Source organism: Neovison vison, chromosome 8 (genome assembly GCF_020171115.1).
Source record: "Neovison vison isolate M4711 chromosome 8, ASM_NN_V1, whole genome shotgun sequence".
Classification (NCBI taxonomy): Eukaryota; Metazoa; Chordata; class Mammalia; order Carnivora; family Mustelidae; genus Neogale; species Neogale vison.
Genome location: NC_058098.1, coordinates 15,807,265 through 15,826,315, shown reverse-complemented (window position 1 = coordinate 15,826,315; position 19,051 = coordinate 15,807,265). Strand labels below are relative to the sequence as shown.

At 49.9% G+C, this 19,051-nt stretch overlaps 1 protein-coding gene across 2 annotated transcripts in view; it reads right to left on the bottom strand.

Annotated features, from left to right (window-relative positions):
- Positions 1 to 19,051, bottom strand: part of JPH2 (junctophilin 2) — a 63,857-nt gene that overhangs the window by 36,689 nt on the left and 8,117 nt on the right. For both annotated transcript variants that reach the window (XM_044263003.1, XM_044263004.1), the window contains exon 2: positions 5,156 to 5,951. In XM_044263003.1, coding sequence (XP_044118938.1) covers positions 5,156 to 5,951 — 796 coding nt within the window. The remainder of the gene's footprint in view (positions 1 to 5,155; positions 5,952 to 19,051) is intronic.

Here is a 19,051-nt window from a genome sequence, read left to right as displayed (position 1 = left end):
CCTGGGTGGGTCCAGAGCGACACAATGGGAGCCACATGTGTCCTTTTAAAATTTTCTAATGGCCACATTCAGAAAAATAAAAAGGCACAGACGAATTTAATAATTATGTTATTGATATTATTAATTTAGCAATTATGTAATGATACATTTTATCCAGCTCAATAGCCCTGAAACATAGTCATTTCAACATGTAATCAATATTTTTAAAAAATCATTGTAAAATTCGTGGGTTCCTTTACTCTTTTTTCTTGCTAAGTCTCCAAAATCCCGTGTGTGTGTTTCATACTTAACAGCACATCTCAGTTCAGATCAGCCCCATTTCCAGAGCTCGGCAGCCACTGAATGGCTGCCATATTGGACATTGCAGGTCTAGAATCTTTTCCGGTCCACAGTCCATTTTAGAGGGACATGACGCCTCAGTTTTCTCTCTTATCCCTGGGAAAGCTCTCCTGATCCTAGACTCTGAGCCGACAAGTTCCATGGAAGCCCAGGACCAAGAGCTTGAGGCCACACCAAGAGGATCCCCAGGTCTGCCTGAGCCAGGGAACAGAAGGCTCCCTGGTCCTCTGCAGCTCAATGACTCACCAAAACTTCTGCAGGAGAGACAATCCTGCTTTTCCTCCTAACCCAAAGATTCCCTTTATTGGAAATTCAGTCTGAGCGTTAAACCAAGCCAGGGAGCTGCCCCCACATGGTAAGGGCCCTGTAGGCATACAGGACGTGTTCCCTAGACACACAAGGAATCCAAATCCCCTGTGTGCCCCCCTCCCGGCAGAGCTTGTGGGGGAGGCCGGACAATACCTTCTCACTCCAGAGATGCAGTTCCCAGCTATGGGCCTGGCAGCCTTCTCCAACTGAGCTTAACATCGTCATGTTCAAAGGCACAGGCCTTGGTGGCAAGGACGAGGAGGTCAGGGAAAGAAAGGGGTGGAGGGGGGCAAGATTTTGCCTCTAGCAGGTGGGAACTTGGGGAAGTCCCTCCTTCTTTCCAAGCCTCTATGTCCTCACCTTTGAAATCGAACAGGTTAGATGATGACAATGACTGCTTTTGCTGCTGGCTGCTCTGTGCCAGGCATTTTAGAGGCAACGGCTCACCTACACCTCAAAACAACCCTAGGAGGAAAGAAGATCCAGGGCTCAGAGTGGTGAAGCCCCTTAGTCACACAGCTTTCCAGGAGGGGAGCAAGAACTCGAACTCCCCATCTTCTGAATCAAGAGCCTAAGCTATTACCTCTTGTAAGCTCTGCCCTGTCCCAGGGTGGCCCAGGACAGTCCAGGCTTATGACTGTCACAATGATAGGCACTTGGCCTAATAATGAAAAAAGGGAACATTTTTCATTTTCCAAAGGGACAAATCTTCCTTCCAGAAGAATTCCAGCTAATGAATGTTGATACTCGCCCCTCTGGAGCTTAATTCCAGACCTTTCTCCCTCTCAAGTGTGGACTGAACTTTAGTGTCTGGATTCCAAAAAACAGAGTATGGAAAGGAGGAAATGGTAACTTTACAGCACAGAAACATGGCAGACACCAGGTGTTCAAGGTTAACGTCATCTGTGACGAGTCATGTTGAGGCCACGTGTCCCCGATACGATATGTTAAGGGCATCTGGCCTCCTGTGGTCTTCTTCCCCCAGGCCTATAACCTCAGTGTAACGATGAGACAAACATCAGACAAACTGAGGGATGTTCTACAAAAATGCCCAGCCAGTAATTCTCAAAACTCAAGGTCACGAAAAACAAGGGAAGGCTGAAAAACTGACCCAGACCAGAGAAGACTAAAGAGACATGACCACCGCGTGCAACGTGGATACCAGAGGAATGTGGAACAGGAAATGGGCAGTAGAGGGAAAACTAGTGTAACTCAGACGAAGTCTGGAGTGAAATTAACAGCAATGTACCAGTGTTGGCTGTGACCAGTGTCTTATGGTAACATAAGAACTTAACACTAGGGGAAACTGGGCTGAGAGTAGGGGTAATTTTCTTAAAATTTTAAAATACCTTCTTTCCATCTTAATGATACTATCTGCGCACATATTCACAGCAATTTAAAGTGTACCAAGTTCAGAGATAGCAAGATGTGCTGGTTCAAGCTTCAGAATCCGAAATTTAGGACCTGGAGCGTTGGTTCTCCCACTGGCTTGCCAGGTGGTCTCAGGGCATATTACATTCCTTCTCCGGGCCTCAGTTTCCACATCTGTATAATGAATTCACTGAACGACGACGATGACTAGGTGATGCTTACTGAGCCTTTGCTAGGTGTCCAGCACTGTGATGGGTACCGTGATGTGCCCCCTGGTTTCCTCTTCAGGATGGGAGGATTTATTTCTCCTCTCCTCCTCCCCTAGCTGCTCAGAGGGGCACTGGCTGTCAGCCCTGCCCAGGGGTGGGGCTTGGCTGAAGAGAACCCTCCAGCCCCAGGTCACGCCCCTTTCTGGAGGGTAGCTGCAGCCGCCACAGAGGGTGTAAAGACCCAGCACCCTCTCCTCAACTAGGGACAACTCTGAAGGTCATTTCCATGCGGCGCACCCCTTGCGGTTCACCGAGGCCTTCGTGGAGAACACACTGTAGCCCAGCGTCTACCTCTGTCCAGCCCAGCTTCCTTCCCTTCCCCACAAATGTTGCCCCATCAACTCACCCCACGACAGGACTGTAAACCACGGGACCTGCGCTGCCTTTCTTAACCCTCAGACTAACCCTATTTTTATAGATGACATAATTGAGGTTGAAGACGAAAACTGATTTGGCCAAGAACGTATAACTAAGAAACGGTGGCGCCACGGTTGGGCAAACTGAAGCTCGGACCCAAACTCACGCACCCAGGTCTCTGAGCTAACAACGACAGAACCAAGACTTGGTCCTATGTCTGTTTCCTCGGAAGACCACAGTGCCACAGCCTCCAGCCCAGGCCACTTAGAGCCCCCAGCAGGATTGCTGCGGGCACCAGGACATATGAGTGCTGTTCACCACTGTGCCACCACACCCGCCACCCTCCCTGCAGCTCACTCCACATCTGCAGGACGGGAAGAGTAACAATACCTACCTTTTTTGAGATGTTGTAAAGATTAAGTGAGTTCATTTATGTAAAGGCCTCAGGATAGTGGCACATAGAGAGCCCTTTATAAATGGCAGGTTAAAAACAACCACATAAGGAACATAAAGTTGCAGATGTGAGACATTGTAAGAAAACATCCATGCAGTAGGTGTGCCTGGGTGGCTCAGTGGGTTAAAGCCTCTGCCTTCAACTCAGGTCATGATCCCAAGGTCCTGGGATCGAGCCCTGCATCGGGCTCTCTGCTCAGCAGGGACCCTGCTCAGCTCTCTCTGCCTGCTTCTCTGCCTACTTGTGATCTCTCTCTCTGTGTCAAATAAATAAATAAGATATTTTTTTTTTAAAAGAAAAGAAAACATCCATGCAGTCGAGTGAGGTCAGCCTCTAACAGGGGGCTGGGCTCCATCAACTCCCTGAGGAAGTCAGGCTGGACTTCAGCTCCAAGGGAGGAGTAGGAACTAAATGAGCAACAAGGGGGAGGAAGAGCAGTCCAGGCGGGGAACCAGCAGGAACAAAACTCTCAGGCAGAAGGAACTAAAGAGGGGTGATGCAAGGCCGGCATGACTAGCTCAGAGAATAAAATTCAGGTCCAGGGCAAGAGTGGTAGAAAATGAGGCTGAATAGAAGTGTAGGAACCAGATTAGGAAGGGCCATTCATTACCTGGGTGATTTGGGACAAGTCACTGTATCTCTGTAAGCCTCATTTAACCCATGCGTAAAATGGAAATAAAACCAGAACTTATCTTATAAGGTACCATAAGGAGATTAAATGACTCCATATTTGTATACTACTCAAACAGTGCCACATACACAGCAAGAACTATACATTTTGGAGATAATATTAAGACTTTTTCTTTCTTTTTTTTTTAAGATTTTATTTATTTACTTGAGAGAGAGAGAGAGAGAGAGAACATGAGAGGAGAGAGGGTCAGAGGGAGAAACAGACTCCCTGTTGAGCAGGGAGCCCGATGCGGGATTCGATCTCGGGACTCCAGGATCACGACCTGAGCTGAAGGCAATTGCTTAACCAACTGAGCCACTCAGGCGCCCAAGACTTTTTCTGAAGTACACTGAGAAGACATGGAGGGGTCTGAATATGGATGAAAGGGTGCGTGCTGCATGGTTAGGAAGGTAAGTGGACTCAGGGCTAGTAGGTAGTTGGGTGACCACAGCTGAGTGAGTGGAAGAGAGATGGATTGCGGAACGGAAGTTATGGCTGGGCTCTAGAGGTGGCTGGCTGGCTGGATGATTGATGGGTGCCTGCAAGAGAGGGTAGGTGGGTGGGAATGGATGTTGTTTCGGTTGATGGAAGCACGGCTGGGTGATGGGAGTGACTGCGTAAATGGAGGAGACTGGGCGGATGGAGGTGGTTAGGCGAATGCATGCATGGACAGATGTTAAGATGGAGGACGGGGTGAATGGAAGAAGGAGAATGAATGTGGGTGGTCAGTGAACAAGGGGATGGGGAGGTGGCCGAATGGTTGTCTGGACCGTCGTCCAGGCGGTTGGGTGGATAGGTGGGTAACTGGAAGGTTGGGTGGGTGGAAGGGGGGGAACATTGGATGGGTGGATGGGGGTGGACGAGGATGTAGCTGGATGCATGGGTGGCTGTTCTGAGAGATGGCAGAGAGGCTGAGTGAGGGGTCGTTGCCCTTATGGAGGGCTTGTTCAGGAGGTTAGTGGAGAAGTTAGGTGAAGGAGGGGCTGGGTGAGGGAACAGATGACTGGGTGCCTGGATGGGTGCCCGGCGGCTGAATGGGTAAACAGAAAGTGGAGTGGGTAGGTGGGATGAAGAGATGTTTGTTCAGGTGCCTGTTAGCCTGGATGAATGGAAGGCGTAAGTGAGTGGACGGTTGGGTGAATTGGTGGGAAGGAGTAGTTAAGTGGATGGATGGATGGACAGTTGGGTGAGTGGATGGATGGATCGAAGGACAGATCCACAGATACGGGAATAGAAGCGCCTCCAGTTGACTCTCTAAAAGCCACGGGGTACCCCTGATGGTGAAAGAAGCAGAACAGGCTTGGAGCCTGGGCCTCCCGGGTCACCCGGCCCGGAACCCCTTCCCCAGCAAGGCCCACTCCCGCCTGCGCCCAGCCTGGGGCCTACCTGGAGGCGGCGATCTCGGCCTTCTGGCGCGCGATGGCGGCGGCACGCTGGGCGCCCTCCACGCTGTGCTCCACCTTCTGGCGGACCTTGTTGCTCTTGAGCGGCAGCACGCGGCGCTTGGTGCCCTTGACCAGCACGTTGTGGCGGTACTTGCCCTCCTCGCGGTGGCCGTCGGGCAGCGTGGTGCAGCCGTAGCCGTGGCGCAGGTTGTCCAGCCACTCGCCCTCGTAGCGGAGGCCGCTGGAGCGCTCGCTCACGCCGAAGCCCGAGCGCTTGTCGTTCTTCCACTCGCCCATGTAGGTCTCGGTGGTGGTGGCGTCGATGTCGGCCTCGAAGGGCGCGGCCTCATCGGCGCCCTCCGCGCCCTCGGCGCCCTCGCCCAGGCTGGCGGTGGACGCGGCGTCGCTGGCGCCCGAGCTGAGGTCGCTCTTGAGGAAGCTGACGCGGCTGCGCTGGCTGCCCAGCGACGTGCGCGACTCGGCGCGCCTCAGGCGGCCCAGCAGCGCGCCCCGCTGGAAGAGGCCGCCGCCCTTGGGCGCCCGCGCCGCGTCGGCGTTGGCCAGCAGGCTGAGCGCGAAGCCGCCGCGCGGGATGGCGGCCGGGGGCGGCGTGGGGCCGTCGGGGGCCGGCGAGGAGGGCGAGTCCGGGGCCACCGTGCCGTTGCTGTGCTCGCTGCGCAGGGACGAGAGCGACGTGCGCAGCGGCGAGCGCACCACCACGGCCATCCCGTAGGGCACGCTCTGGCGCACGCCGTAGCCGTGGCGCATGCCGTTGGTGAACTGGCCCTGGTAGGTCCCTGCGGGCGAGGAGAGGGCGCGTCAGTGGGTGGCTCGCGGGCCGGGGGGGGGGGGCACCGGGCGGCAGCGGGGCCAGGGCTAGGAGCTCACAGGGGGGAGGGCGGGCGAGGCGCGGGTGGGGACGGCGGGGGCGTCGCGGAGCGTGCGAGGACGCAGGTGCGCAATCCGGAAGGCGATCACGCGGGCCTGTGGATACCCCGGGTGGTGGCAACGCGCAGGGGCACAGTGGTCGAGGCAGAGTGAGGCTGTGGGAGTCACGGCGGTGTGTGAAGCGGTGTGAGCGGGCCAGACCGTGGCGTGCATGCGGATAAACGACAGTGCAAGGACACAAGTGGACGGCCAGGAGTTTGCGCGATGGTGTGACTATTTCCCGCGGTGGCCCCACGACAGGGTCACGCTGGGCGGGACAGAGTGAGGTCACATCAGTGTGTGAAGCTGTGTGAGCAGCTGAGATCCCACAGTGCATGCCGTTAAACAGGTGTTTGAGGACACGAGTGGGTGGCCAGAAGCAGTTTGCACAATGGAGGGGATATTTCTGTTGGTAGAGACACAGCAAGATCACAGGTGTGCAAAATAGGGTGAGTCCGTTTTATTATTATTTTTTTATTAACACATCATGTACTTTTTGCTGCAGGGGTACAGGTCTGTGAATCATCAGTCATACACAGTTCATAGCACAGGTGAGTCAGTTTCAAAGTGTGAAGATGTCCAAGCAGCTGAGGTTCAGCGAGTGTGAATTGGAACGAGCGCACAGATTTTGAAACACACAAGAGAGACTGCACATGCAAAAGAGTGAGTGGGCAAGGCAGTTTGTGGGGTAATGGCAATATTTGCCTGTGGGGGAGTGTGCAAAGCAGTGGAACGTGCTGAATCATGAGTGTGCAAGGCTGTGTGTGCACAGAGGGTGACTGAGATCACATAAGTGTGACATAATGGGATGCAACAAGGTCACAAGAGTATTTGAGGTCTTGAGTATATAAGGAAGGGTGCAAAACCATTAGAAATTCAAAGAGGATGGAGTTGTGTGAGCAGACACATCTGTTGGTATGTGAGGTTAAATGCATGTGCATAATCATCCCATTGCGCAAGGTGACGTGCATGTTCAAGTTCATGAAAGTATAAGACAGTGAATTTGCAGAGTAGTGTGAGTGCTGGCGAGCATGGGACTCTGCTGGAAAGCATGCGAAAGTGTGTAACTGTGCAAGGCCATATGTATAGAAGACTTTAAGGACATGCATGTCAGTATCTTTTGACTATATGAGATCAGAGTGTGCAATGCAGTGTGTACACAGTGGGGTAAGTGCCCAAGTTCCTAGAGGCGACATTGTGGGTGTGTGGAAGGTTCTGGGTGTGCAAGGCTGTCTCAGTTTTAAAGCACAGAGTAATATGTAGCACTTGGGGCTGAGTGTATGAGGTTGTGGGCATTAGGGAAGCTAAGACTGTGTGAGACCATGGGTATGTGTGTAGGATAGTAGTGTGTACAAGGAGATATTGCAGTGGAGGCCCTGTGTGTCCATCAGCGTGAGCACATGAGCTCCTGGAAAAGTCTACGTAAGTAGTCCACTGAAAGCCAGTCCCTGCCTTTGTCTTCATGCCTTCAGCATGTAGAACAGTGCCTGCCATAATGTTCACTGAGTTAAGGGAAGAAATTCAGAGCCTTTGTTTTAAACACAATCTCCTACTTTACCCTAGTTAACCAAAAAAAACAAAAACAAAAACAAAAACAAAAACCCAGTGGCCTGCCTTCTCCCCAGCAAATTACCCAGGGTGGGTAGGGAATTGAAATGGTGAGCCAAGAAAGGGATTCCTAAGCTCAGCCCAACAGGAGTGCTTTCCGGCCTTTGCACTGGCTGTTCCCCCTGCTTGGAACTCTTCCTCCAGATCTGCTTGCACTTCCACAAGCACCCAGGTATCCCCAATCTACTTCTGTTTTCTATAGTATGTATCCTTTTCTAATATATCCTATGACTTAATTATTATATTTATTGCTTTTCTCTACCCGCTAGAATAGAAGTTCCATGAGGGCAGGGATCTTTCCTTTTTGGTCTCTCATGCAGCCCCAATAGTTTGAATAGGGCCTGGCACATAGGGGTGCTCCATAAATATTTGCTGATTGATTGGCTGAACTTGTCTGGAAACTGCATCTCATTGTGTGACCTTGGGCAACTCTCTTCCCTTCTTAAGGCCTTAATTGCCCTGTCTGTCAATGACTGTATTGGATATGAAGCTCTCTAAAGTTTGGCCTAACTTTGAGATGCTGGCGTTCTAGGAATTGGGCACCGTGACTTTGCAGGTGGAGGACAGTGTGTCCACGTGAATCAGTTCTGCCTGGTCCCTCCCAGCACAGGCTGTTCCAGCTCAGACCTCCAGTCCTGTCCCTCCCCCAGACCCTTCTGCGTGAAGAGACCCCATTAAGAGTCACGTATAGTGCCCAGGGCTCATTGAAAGGTGGGTTCTGTGATGATGCTTATTTACAGAAGAGGAAGATGGTGATCTGAAAGGTTAAGTGACTTGACCAAGGAAGCAGAATCCAAACCCAAGTCTGTGAGATGCCCAAAGCTTACGCTTGAGTTCACAGTTCTCTATCCTGGCTCTTCAGAAGCTCTTAAAAAAAAAATTAATTTCCGGGGGCACCTGGGTGGCTCAGTGGGTTAAGCCTCTGCCTTCAGCTCAGGTCATGATCTCAGGGTCCTGGGATCAAGCCCCACATCGGGCTCTCCACTCATCAGGGAGCCTGCTTCCCCCTCTCTCTCTGCCTTCCTCTCTGCGTACTGTGATCTCTCTATATATATCTATCAAATAAATAAAATCTTTAAAAAAATCAATTTCCAGGTCTCACCACGAGAAAATCTAGTTTAATCTGTTGGGGAAGGTCCCCAGGTCTTGCATCCTCTCTGTACAGCAGGCAGGAGCAGCCATCAGTGAGAGGGACGGCAGAATTCCCTTCAATGACTGCCATGAGAAACCAAGAGCATAGAATATGAACCGTAAAAGGGCCAAAGAGAAGTGGAGAGAGACAGAGAAAGGAGCTATCACTGGGCATGATCTCAGAGGCAGATATAAATATGATCTCCATCACAGGTGGAGTGGTTCAGAGGGGTTATGTGACTTGCCCAAAGCCACCCAGTAAGGAAGGTGCAGAACTGGGTTTGAAACCAATTCAAATGGGTGTGTGGGGCAGGTGCAGAGAATAGAGAAATGAGAGCATGGTGTAGGGCATGATCCAATTGGGAGATGGATAGATGGAAGACTAATGTGTTCCCATTTCCAAGCTCATTCCCGTGTGGTCACATTATATGGGAGGCAGAAGGACAGATAGAGAGATGAGAAGCCCGAGATAAACTGATCTCACACATCATCTCATCTGGAGAACCTCATTACTTCTCCTGATTCTCAATTTGCTTATCTGGAAAATGGAAAAATAATACCCACTTTTTAGGGTTCAGGGAGAAGATTAAAAAGGAGACGACAACAACAACAAGTGAAAACGACCCAAATGTCCATCCGCTGGCAAATTGCTAAATGGATGGACAGGTTGTCGGGCTCACAGTAGAGTACCGGTCAGCAGTAAAAAGGAACAGACTACTGATTATAGGGCATGGTTCTCGAAAACACGCTAAGTGAATAAACCAGAGACGAAAGAATACAGACTGTGTGGTTCCGATTACATCGAAGCCTGGAAAAAAACTGATGATGCAGAATGACAGAAAGCACATCTGTGGTTACCGGGGCTGTGGGCAAGAGGGATCCACTTGCAAAGGGACTTACGGGAACTTTCTGAATTGGTAGAAATGTTCTCTACCTTGATGGTGCTGGTGGTTACACAGGTAAATACATTTGTCAAAACTGTACACTTGACATGCATTTTGTTGCTTGGAAACTATACCTTGATGAAATGATTCATTAATTAGTTAATTAACTTTTAAGGAGAAAAAAAATATCACCAACACCCCAGCACAGTATTCTGCAAATACCCGTCGGAAAATCCCGTCGACTCTCCTTTCCCAGTGCGTTTGAAATCCAGCCAGTTCTCACCACCACCCCGCTGCTACTAGATGGTGGCCCAGGCCACCCTGGTCTCTCACCGGGATTTTCATGATGGTGGCCACGCTGGTCTGTTTCCACCCTGTGCTTCTCTATCCATTCCTGACACGCCTATCATGGGGATTCTGTTCAAATGTAATAAAGTCACCATCATGACTCTGCTCTGCCTCTTCCCATTCAGAGGAAAAGCTGAAGTCCTTAGTGACCCACAGACCCTACTGATCTCATCCCTCATCACTCCTTTGTCCTCACTTCCCCTCACTTCCCTTTCCCTTACTCCACCGTAGCCACAAAGGCCTCCTTGCTGTTCCCCCCACACACTAGCCATGGTCTGTTTTCTGCACCCTCCGCCTGGAATGTTCATCCTCCAGAAATCTGCATGGCTCGCTCCTAGAGCGGTATTTAGTGGTTCCTCTAAGACTCACCCAAGGCAGCACAGCTAGTAAATATACCAAAACTCACATCCGTGTTTAGCTGTGCTCCTTCCACTGTGCTCAGAAGAAAGAAGGAAAAAAAGATCTATGAAAGGGAAAAGTGAACAAGAATCGAGCAGAGAAGATGGTAAAACATCTAATCTCTGGGTTGGACAAGTTTGTGAAATTAAATCAGCGAATCTACCTTTAGCTTAAAGTTGGCATGAGATGGGCTGACATGGTCCCTTTAAGCCCAAGAAAAATTGAGATTGCAACAGGAGAGCGGCTCTTGGCTACCAGTTGGGGAGGAAACAGCCAGGCTATATTAGGAAACTTACAAGCAAGTGGCAAGAGGCACAGACACCCAGGGGAGGCTGGGAGTGATGGGGCCCTGGGAAGGGGGAAAAGCCAAGTGCTGGGGCCATCCCCAGCCTGACTCTCTCTAAGACAGGGCAGCTCTCCCTGGGGACAGGAAGAATGCATACACATCCGAAGAGCTGGAGCAGGAGGACCTCGCCCACAGCCATCTGGCTGAGAGGAGCTTTGTGTGGAGGGAAGTACCTCCTGATAACCTCTGGGCTGCCCCCCTCACTTGGCCTTATAGGCACAGTGGGACTTCCCACTGCCTTCAGGGTGAGAGCCAAGATTCTCAGCAGGCCACAAGGTCTGGTGTGGCTGCCCCTGACCACCTCTCCTGACTCATTTTGAACAGCTCTCCAGTCACACTTGCCTTTCTACCTCAGGACTTTTGCACATACTCCCCCACCCTTGCTCAGAATCTTCTCTCTTCCCTTAGTCAACTTCTTTTTTTTTTTTTTTAAAGATTTTATTTATTTATTTGACAGACAGAGATCACAAGTAGGCAGAGAGGCAGGCAGAGAGAGGAGGAAGCAGGCTCCCTGCTGAGCAGAGAGCCCAATGCAGGACTCGATCCCAGGACTCTGGGATCATGATCTGAGCCCAAGGCAGAGGCTTTAACCCACTGAGCCACCCAGGCACCCCTCTTAGCCAACTTCTATTGATATTTCAAGTTTCAGCTTAAATGTGACTTCATTTTAGAGGATTTCTTGAGCCCTACCCCCTGAGTACTGCTACCTGATGTCATGTCGCCCTATACTACTTCTTCTCACTTCTCCCAATTGGAGTTAAATAATTACTAAGATCATCTCTTCACCATAAACCTTTCCCACTGGACTTTGACTTCCAAGAGGGAGGGAGCCATGTCCAGCTTACTCCTGCTATGATTCCAGCATCTAGCCCAGATCCCAGGCCCAAAGAATCCCACAGCAAACATCTGATGAATCTGTATCTTCTTCTCAGTGACACCCTCCCGTTCTTCCAGGGGCAGGAACCACACTTTCTTCTTTCCCTCATGACTCGGCATGTGGTACATTGCTCAGTAGTGACTGACAGCAACTGCCAATGTTTTCAGGTCTAGTATTAGCAGCCCAAACCCCGGGAATTATTGGAGTGCATGCAAAAGTCGGGAGAAGGCCATGACCTTGGTAAATATAGTTCTGTCCTTCATCCAGGCCCCTATATTTAGTAAAACCTGAATATCACCTTCTCCCTGCAGTTTAGTATAGAATAACCTGGGTTTTAACCTTCACTCTGACACCAGATAGTTCTGGAACATGCCTGAACCATTTAAGCCTACTGAGCCTCCATTGGTCCTTCTTAAAATGGAGGTAATGATACCTACTTCCAAATATTGTTCATTCATTTATTTGAATTCAGTATTTGCTGTGGATCCTGCATTCTTGATGTTAGAAGCTGGGGACACGGTGGTAAAAATATAGTCATGACCTGTGCCCTCAGGGGACTTGGAGTTAAGTGCTGGAGGGACAAGATTTAATCACCAGAAATAAATGTGAGGCAGCCGCAGCGGTGGCACAGAGTGCCTTGGCCGGTGGGGGAGTTCTAGTCGACCACGGACTAAGTGAACCATATGTGAGGACACTGCACATAGTAAGCATTCAATAAAGGGTAGCTTTTTGCCAGGCCAGAATCTTTGCTCAGAAAAGCTGAGCCAGAAAGGATTAACTGGAGAGATGAAAAGGAGCCAGGGAGGACAGAAGAGCTCAGAGGGAGAGAAGGAGACAAGCTTTGATTTTCCGCCTTGGTCTGCTTGTTTGTCGGAGAGCAAGTCTCTGCCCTGGGATGCCCAGGCTCGGCTGACTTGGCCCCTTCTCTGACTCGGGAGCCTTACAGCATCTGTCCTTGGGAGAAAGAAAATTTGGGAAGTCTGTTCATAATGGAGATCCGCCTCCACACCCTCTAAACCACATGCCAGAGTAGCTTCTGGAAGCCACATCTACAGCACAAGATCCACCTTCCTGGCCAGAGAGTATGACTTAATTGATGTGAACACCGAGTTTTTATAAAGCGTCTCTGATGGTTCTGATATGCAGCTTGGGTAGGAGCTGTAAAACCTCTCTGCTGACCTCCAGTTAACCAGTGGGCTCCGTTTCTTTGGTCAAACCTACAACCTGCTGTGCCTGGCAGGTGTTGTGCAGATCCTGGTGGTTTCCCCAACTGGAGACCATTCCTTTGCTGATGGAACCTCATTCTGTCCTGGGGCCCAGCTCTCCTCCCTGGGCCTCAGAGAAAGACTCCCTATGCAGGAGTAGATCCCGATGGCTCTCAGCCAGACTTCCTGTCTACCCATCTCGCCAGGGATTGCATTCAACGTGAGCATTTGATGGAATCCAGCACTGAGGCCAGAGGGGAAGCAGAAAAGAGCTCCTAGTTCTTATAGAGAGAAACATGCAGAAACATAGTTTTCTGCTGCTGGCCATTGCCACCTGTGGAGGTGACCCCTGGGGCTGTGGTAGCCGACTCGGTACCATGAGGGGAGCTACTGAGAACAGAGCTGACACTGTGGATTGCAGAGCAAAATGTAGCAGGAACCTGGGCCCTTGTTGACATTGTTGAGCCTCCAAGTCAACCAGTCCTGAGACTGCCCTGCCTCTGGATTCTTCTTTATATGAGATCATAAATATCCTTATTGCTTTAGTCTGTGCTGTCCAATATGGTAGCCACTAGACAAATGTGGTTGTTGAGCACCAGACTGTGAAGAATTAGTACCCGAAAAAAAAAAAGTAAAATATCTCACTAATAACTATATATTGATTACACATAGAGATGACAATATTTTGAGTAATGGGTTAAATAAAATATATTATTAAAACCAATTTCACTAGCAAAGTTTAAATTGCCTATGTAGCCCACATTATATTTCTATAGAAAGTGTTTGTTTAGTTCACTTGGGGTTTTCTATTACTTGCAGAAAAAAAAATCGTAACAAGTATAGATATCATCATCCTGATTCATAGTTGGAACACTTGAAACCAAGAATTTAAATGACTTGGTTTGAAAGGTTCGAAAGTTCTCACCCAAACCTTCTAAGGAAGCCAACCATTTCAGAAACCCAAGGGAAGTCTAGGAGATCCAGAGTCCAGTTTGAAACAGAGAAGAGACAAGTGGACCAGATCAGGGATTCTGCCTCTGAATACAGAATGTACACTAAGAACACCACCCTCTCTGGCCAGGGATGCCTACCTATTTCTAGAAGATTGTCTGAAGACTTAACATCAGTGTCACTGGAGGACTGGACAGAGATGAAGAGAGCAGAATCATGACTAGCTCCTCTCCAGGAGGTCCCTGCTGCATATGGACGTCCTGACCTGACAGCCCAGTGTCTCCATGACTTAGTCCCAATTCACCCTCCCAGTCTTATCTTCCCAAATCCACCAAAGCACAGCTTCAAAGCCACCTCCTTTAGGAAACCCTCCTGGGCTATGTTCCTTCCTCCATACTCTCATTGCTTGAGACATTTGTCACTTCTTACCTCCTATGATAGCTATCTTATCTCTATCTCATCTTTTCTTGCTAGTAGTCATATCCAGCCCTTTTCTAAGTTCTCTCATGCAGGGTCAGATGTTAGGACAAGATCTTGGGACAGGACCATGGAAGTGTCATCAGCAGATTTCAGACAGGGTTTGATGGAGAATGGCAGGTAGGGGATTGAGCACCAGAGAGTCCAGGGGTCAGTGGCTCTTGTCCGGGCTCACCAGAATTGGACCAGGTAAACCAATGTACATGGTGGTGAACGCCAGGCCCATACGTCACAGATAACTATGGAGATGCTCCTGAGAATAGGGCACCCACCCCAGCTTGGCTCTACCCCACTTTGATAAAGACCATGGACCCAGGGTCGCTGAGAAAGCAAGTCAGGCCTGACATGTCTTTGTGGGCAACAAAATAATGGAAATGGTTTGAGCTTTGGAAACACACGGACCCAACTCTGAATTTTGCTTTCATTTCCCCTGCTTCTCTTTATCTCCTCCTCATCCATCTGGTCCAGGCTGTACCAGTTCTCTCTGATTTACCACAGCTGCATCTACCCTGGTCTCTCACCTCCCCTGATGCTTCAGTCTACCCTTTGCCGCTGGCAGAGTCATCTCCTTAATAAGATATAGATCTGACCAGGTGACACCATCTAAAACCCTGCAGTGGCTTCTGAGTGCCTCGAAGATTGTCTTGGGTCCTCAAGTGAAGATTGTATGTGAATGATTTGGGGGGAATGCTCTTGGAATGAACTATCAGGAAGCAGGATTCCAGAGCAGAAGTTGAACTTTTGGAACCAAGGCTTCTGCTGATCCCGTTGGGGAGCTCTGGAGCTGCTATGGTCCTTCAGGGTTGTGCAAGGAGGCTGGGTCTTTGAACTCCTGTATGAAGCACTCATTAGCTATGCATTGCCGACAGAGGTGGGCAACTCTTTTTGACAGATGACAGTGCCCCCACTACGAGCCATCAGCAACCAGCACTCCTGGCAGCAGGTGGGGAGAAGGAGGACACTGCTCTGGAGTGGTATCTGAGGTGTCCAGCAGTACCTACCATAAGGATGAAGTCAAACTCTGCACCATGGCCCACAAAGCCCTCAAGATCCAGGCCCTGCCAACCTTCCAGCCTCACTGACTACACTCTTTCTCAGTCTCTGTGCTCCTGCCTTTTCTTGAACCCAACAGCCTTTTGTTGTGCCCACCTCTGAGCCTTTGTACTAGTTCCTTTTGCCAGGCACAGTGTGGTTCCTGTTACCTAGCTATGCCCTGTCCATCCTTCAGATCTTAGCCTCAACACCACTTCCTCAAGGAAACCTTCTGTGATTACTAGACCAGATCAAGTTCCTGTTACCCCCATACACTCTTCTACTTTCCCTTCAAATTGCTTATCCCACTTGTAATTAACTAGCTGTCCAAGGCTGGTTTCTGTTGTTAGAGCACAAGCTTCTAAGGGCAGGGGCCAAGGCTGCCATACTCACCATAGCATTGCCAGCGCTCAATGCAATGACTGACACATAGAAGGCATTCAGCAGATACTGTCAGCTGAGTGTACAAGTTCATGGCCTTGGGCACATTCTCTTTGAGTCTATCTCTAGTCAGTAAAGTAAGCATAGCAAGTTTACTTCGCAGGGTTGCTAGAGGGTTTACATGGGTTCTCTAGCAGAGATCTCAGATTCCCAACAAATGCTGGCTCCCTTCGCTTCATGGGAAAGAACTGCAGGGTGACCTGTCATCCCAGTTTGCCTTAGACCGAAAGATTTCCCAAGACATAGGACTTTCAGTACTAAAACCAGGACAGTTCCCAGGCAAAGCAGGATGGTTGGTTACCCTCAATCTGGACAAGGAAAAAAATGGGCATTTTACATTAGCACAATGTTCAGTGTTATGCTAGTAGAAAAGCCCTTTGGAGAAATAAACAACCAACCCTAATTTGTAGTGCTAGCCAAGTTCCATCATGTAAATATACCCACAGTGGCTAGTCAGGCCACAGTTGAACAGCCAGGTTGCAACACTTCTGCAAATTTTAGGGATGGGCTCTTATGAGCTGGTAGCAGCTGGTACCAGCACCACATGTGTAATACACACTGTCATGTTCCCTCCTGATACCTGCAAATGTGTAACACGTTCATAGGCAACCGCAACTTGGTGGGTAAGGGAGACCATTTCAATCCCAAGAAGGTCACACATGGATTGGCCCTCCAAGACCATCTAGTTCAAGGCAGCAAGTAAACTGTCATATGGGCCATCTCTTACCCACACTGTGACCACAACAGACATTGCTAATCAATCATGATACTGAATCCCAATGCCTTGCTCTCTGGCTTGCCTGTGAGGTGACACCAAAGTCTCTTCCCAGGGCTCCCAAATGTGGCCACCTATCAAAGCTCCACTGTCCTTGATTTCCCAGGATTGCTGAGAGGTAATCCAGAGCCGAGGAGCTAGCAGTGCTTAACCTGACCCTGGGAGCAGGGTCAGGTTACAGCGGGTATAGGACAAGTCCCCGTAGCCTGCAGGGCTCCACCACCCCCACATCCAGAGGCTGTCACCTCAGATGACACCCCACAGCTCACATGATAAGCAGGGGATTCATCAAGCAAATCACCTTGGTGCCGCCAGCCCTGGGGACCTGTAGCCTGGGTGGAAGTCCCTTTGCCAGACTCTGAGTCAGCTCGATAATCCTGAGGGCCTTGGAAACCAGAAATAACTGGGTGTAGAGGAGGCAAAAGGAATCGAGGAGACTCTAGGTAAAAAGGACCCTACACTGGTCATGTAGGCCCCCCTTCCATGCTCAGGCCTACCCGCAGCCCTCATGCCCACACGGCATGTGCAACAGGCGTTCTCTCACCCATAATGTCGAACACCGAGCTCCTGACCTTCTCTCTTCGAACCCTTGGCCCATCTCAGGTCAGGGCAGTGCTATCCTTCCATGGCTTAGGCCAAAGCCTTGACTCCTCTTTCTTTCACTCCCCCTGTCTGGTCTATCAGCAAATCTAACAACTCTACCTTCAAAACAGACCTGGGATTTACCGCCTTCTCTCCACTGCCACTGCTGCAGGGTGGCACTCCAGACTTGTATGCTCACCCATAATGTTGCAATAAACTCACTAATTCATTTCTCTGCTCCTCCCCTTTCTGCACCACCAACTCTCCCCCAAACAGTCTCTCAACACAGTAGCCAAGGGAATCCCTTTAAACAAGGTCCGATCATGTCACTTTTTTTTTTTTTGTTAACATATAATGTATTATTAGCTCCAGGGGTACAGGTCTGTGAATCACCAGGTTTACACACTTCACAGCACTCATCATAGCCCATACCTTCCCCAATGTCCATAACCTCACCCCCCTCTCCCCACTCCCCCCTCCCCCCGGCAACACTGAGTTTGTTTCGTGAGATTAAGAGTCTCTTATGGCTTTTCTTCCTCCTGATCCCATTGTGTTTCATTTATTCTTTTCCAGCCCCCCAAACCTCCCACGGTGCATCTCCACTTCCTCATATCAGGGAGATCATATGATAGTTGTCTTTCTTCAGTTGACTTATTTCGCTCAGCATAATACCTTCTAGTTCCATCCACACCGTCGCAAATGGCAAGGTTTCATTTCTTTTGATGGCTGCATAGTATTCCGTTGTGTGTGTGTATGTGTGTGTGTATATATATATATACCACATCTTCTTTATCCATTAGATCATGTCACTTTCATAGGCCTTATTCTTCTCAGAGGAAAAGCCAGAGTCTGACAATGGCCCGCGAGACTCTGCATACACCGCCCGCTGCCCACGCCTTCCCAGCTGGGATAGAGTATGGTGGGGCTGTGCCCTTCTCCCTGCGTCCCATCAAGGGCCTGTATTGTAAGGCTGTCCTGTCATCAGCGATGTGGAAGTTGATCAGTTTGTGAAGATGATATCCATAAAGGAGTCAAATTTAATTAAAAATAAAAGTCACAGGGACGCCTGGGTGGCTCAGTCAGCTGAGTGTCTGACTCTTGACTTGGGCTCAGGTCATGATTTCAGGGTCCTGGGATTGAGCCCCTTGTCAGGCTGCATGCTCAGCAGGGAATCTGCATGAGGGTTCTGTCTCTCGCTCTCCCTCAGCCCCTCCCCCATGCTCATGCTCACTCACTCTCTCTAAAATAAATGAATGAATCTTAAAAAGATAAAAGTGATAAAACCATTGTGCATGCCCAATGGAGCCATTTCTTGCAGGCTGTGCGCAGCTCTCAGACCTCAGTGTGTGTCCCCGACGCCACACAGTCCATATGACAGTTGGCAGCATATGCTTGCATACCTCTAGGCACAGGATGCTCTCTACTTGCCTGGAGGGAAGTGGGTTCTGGAGTTCCCACAGTCCCTGGATCATTCTGTGGATTTTGCCAGGTGGTCTGGCAGAGTCAACCAACTCTGTTTTAGAGCAATGAGTAAAGGTCCTGGATGCTTTACCTGTGACCAGACCTAACTCTCCACCTACTCTGGGGCTCTGACTTTAGAAGGCATAGGAGGGGACAAGGACAGCCCTCGGGTCTATGGCAGGAAACAACTCTGTCCTGCTCAGACTGCACCCCAGCCTCAATCAGGGCCCTCAGAAAAGGCCCTCAACATTCCTCACAAGGGTGTGGCAGCAAGGGCTGGTCCAGGGAACAGCTGCTGGGGACACAGAATTAGCAGTCTGGAAACAAGTGAACTTGATGAATCCCAAGGGCCTGGCCTTGGACAGGAATGTGTGTGCAGAGATTCGGCCAGTTGGACCCATGCAGCACAGAAGGCAAGTCTGCAGAGAAGAAAGACTAATTGTGTCCACTTCC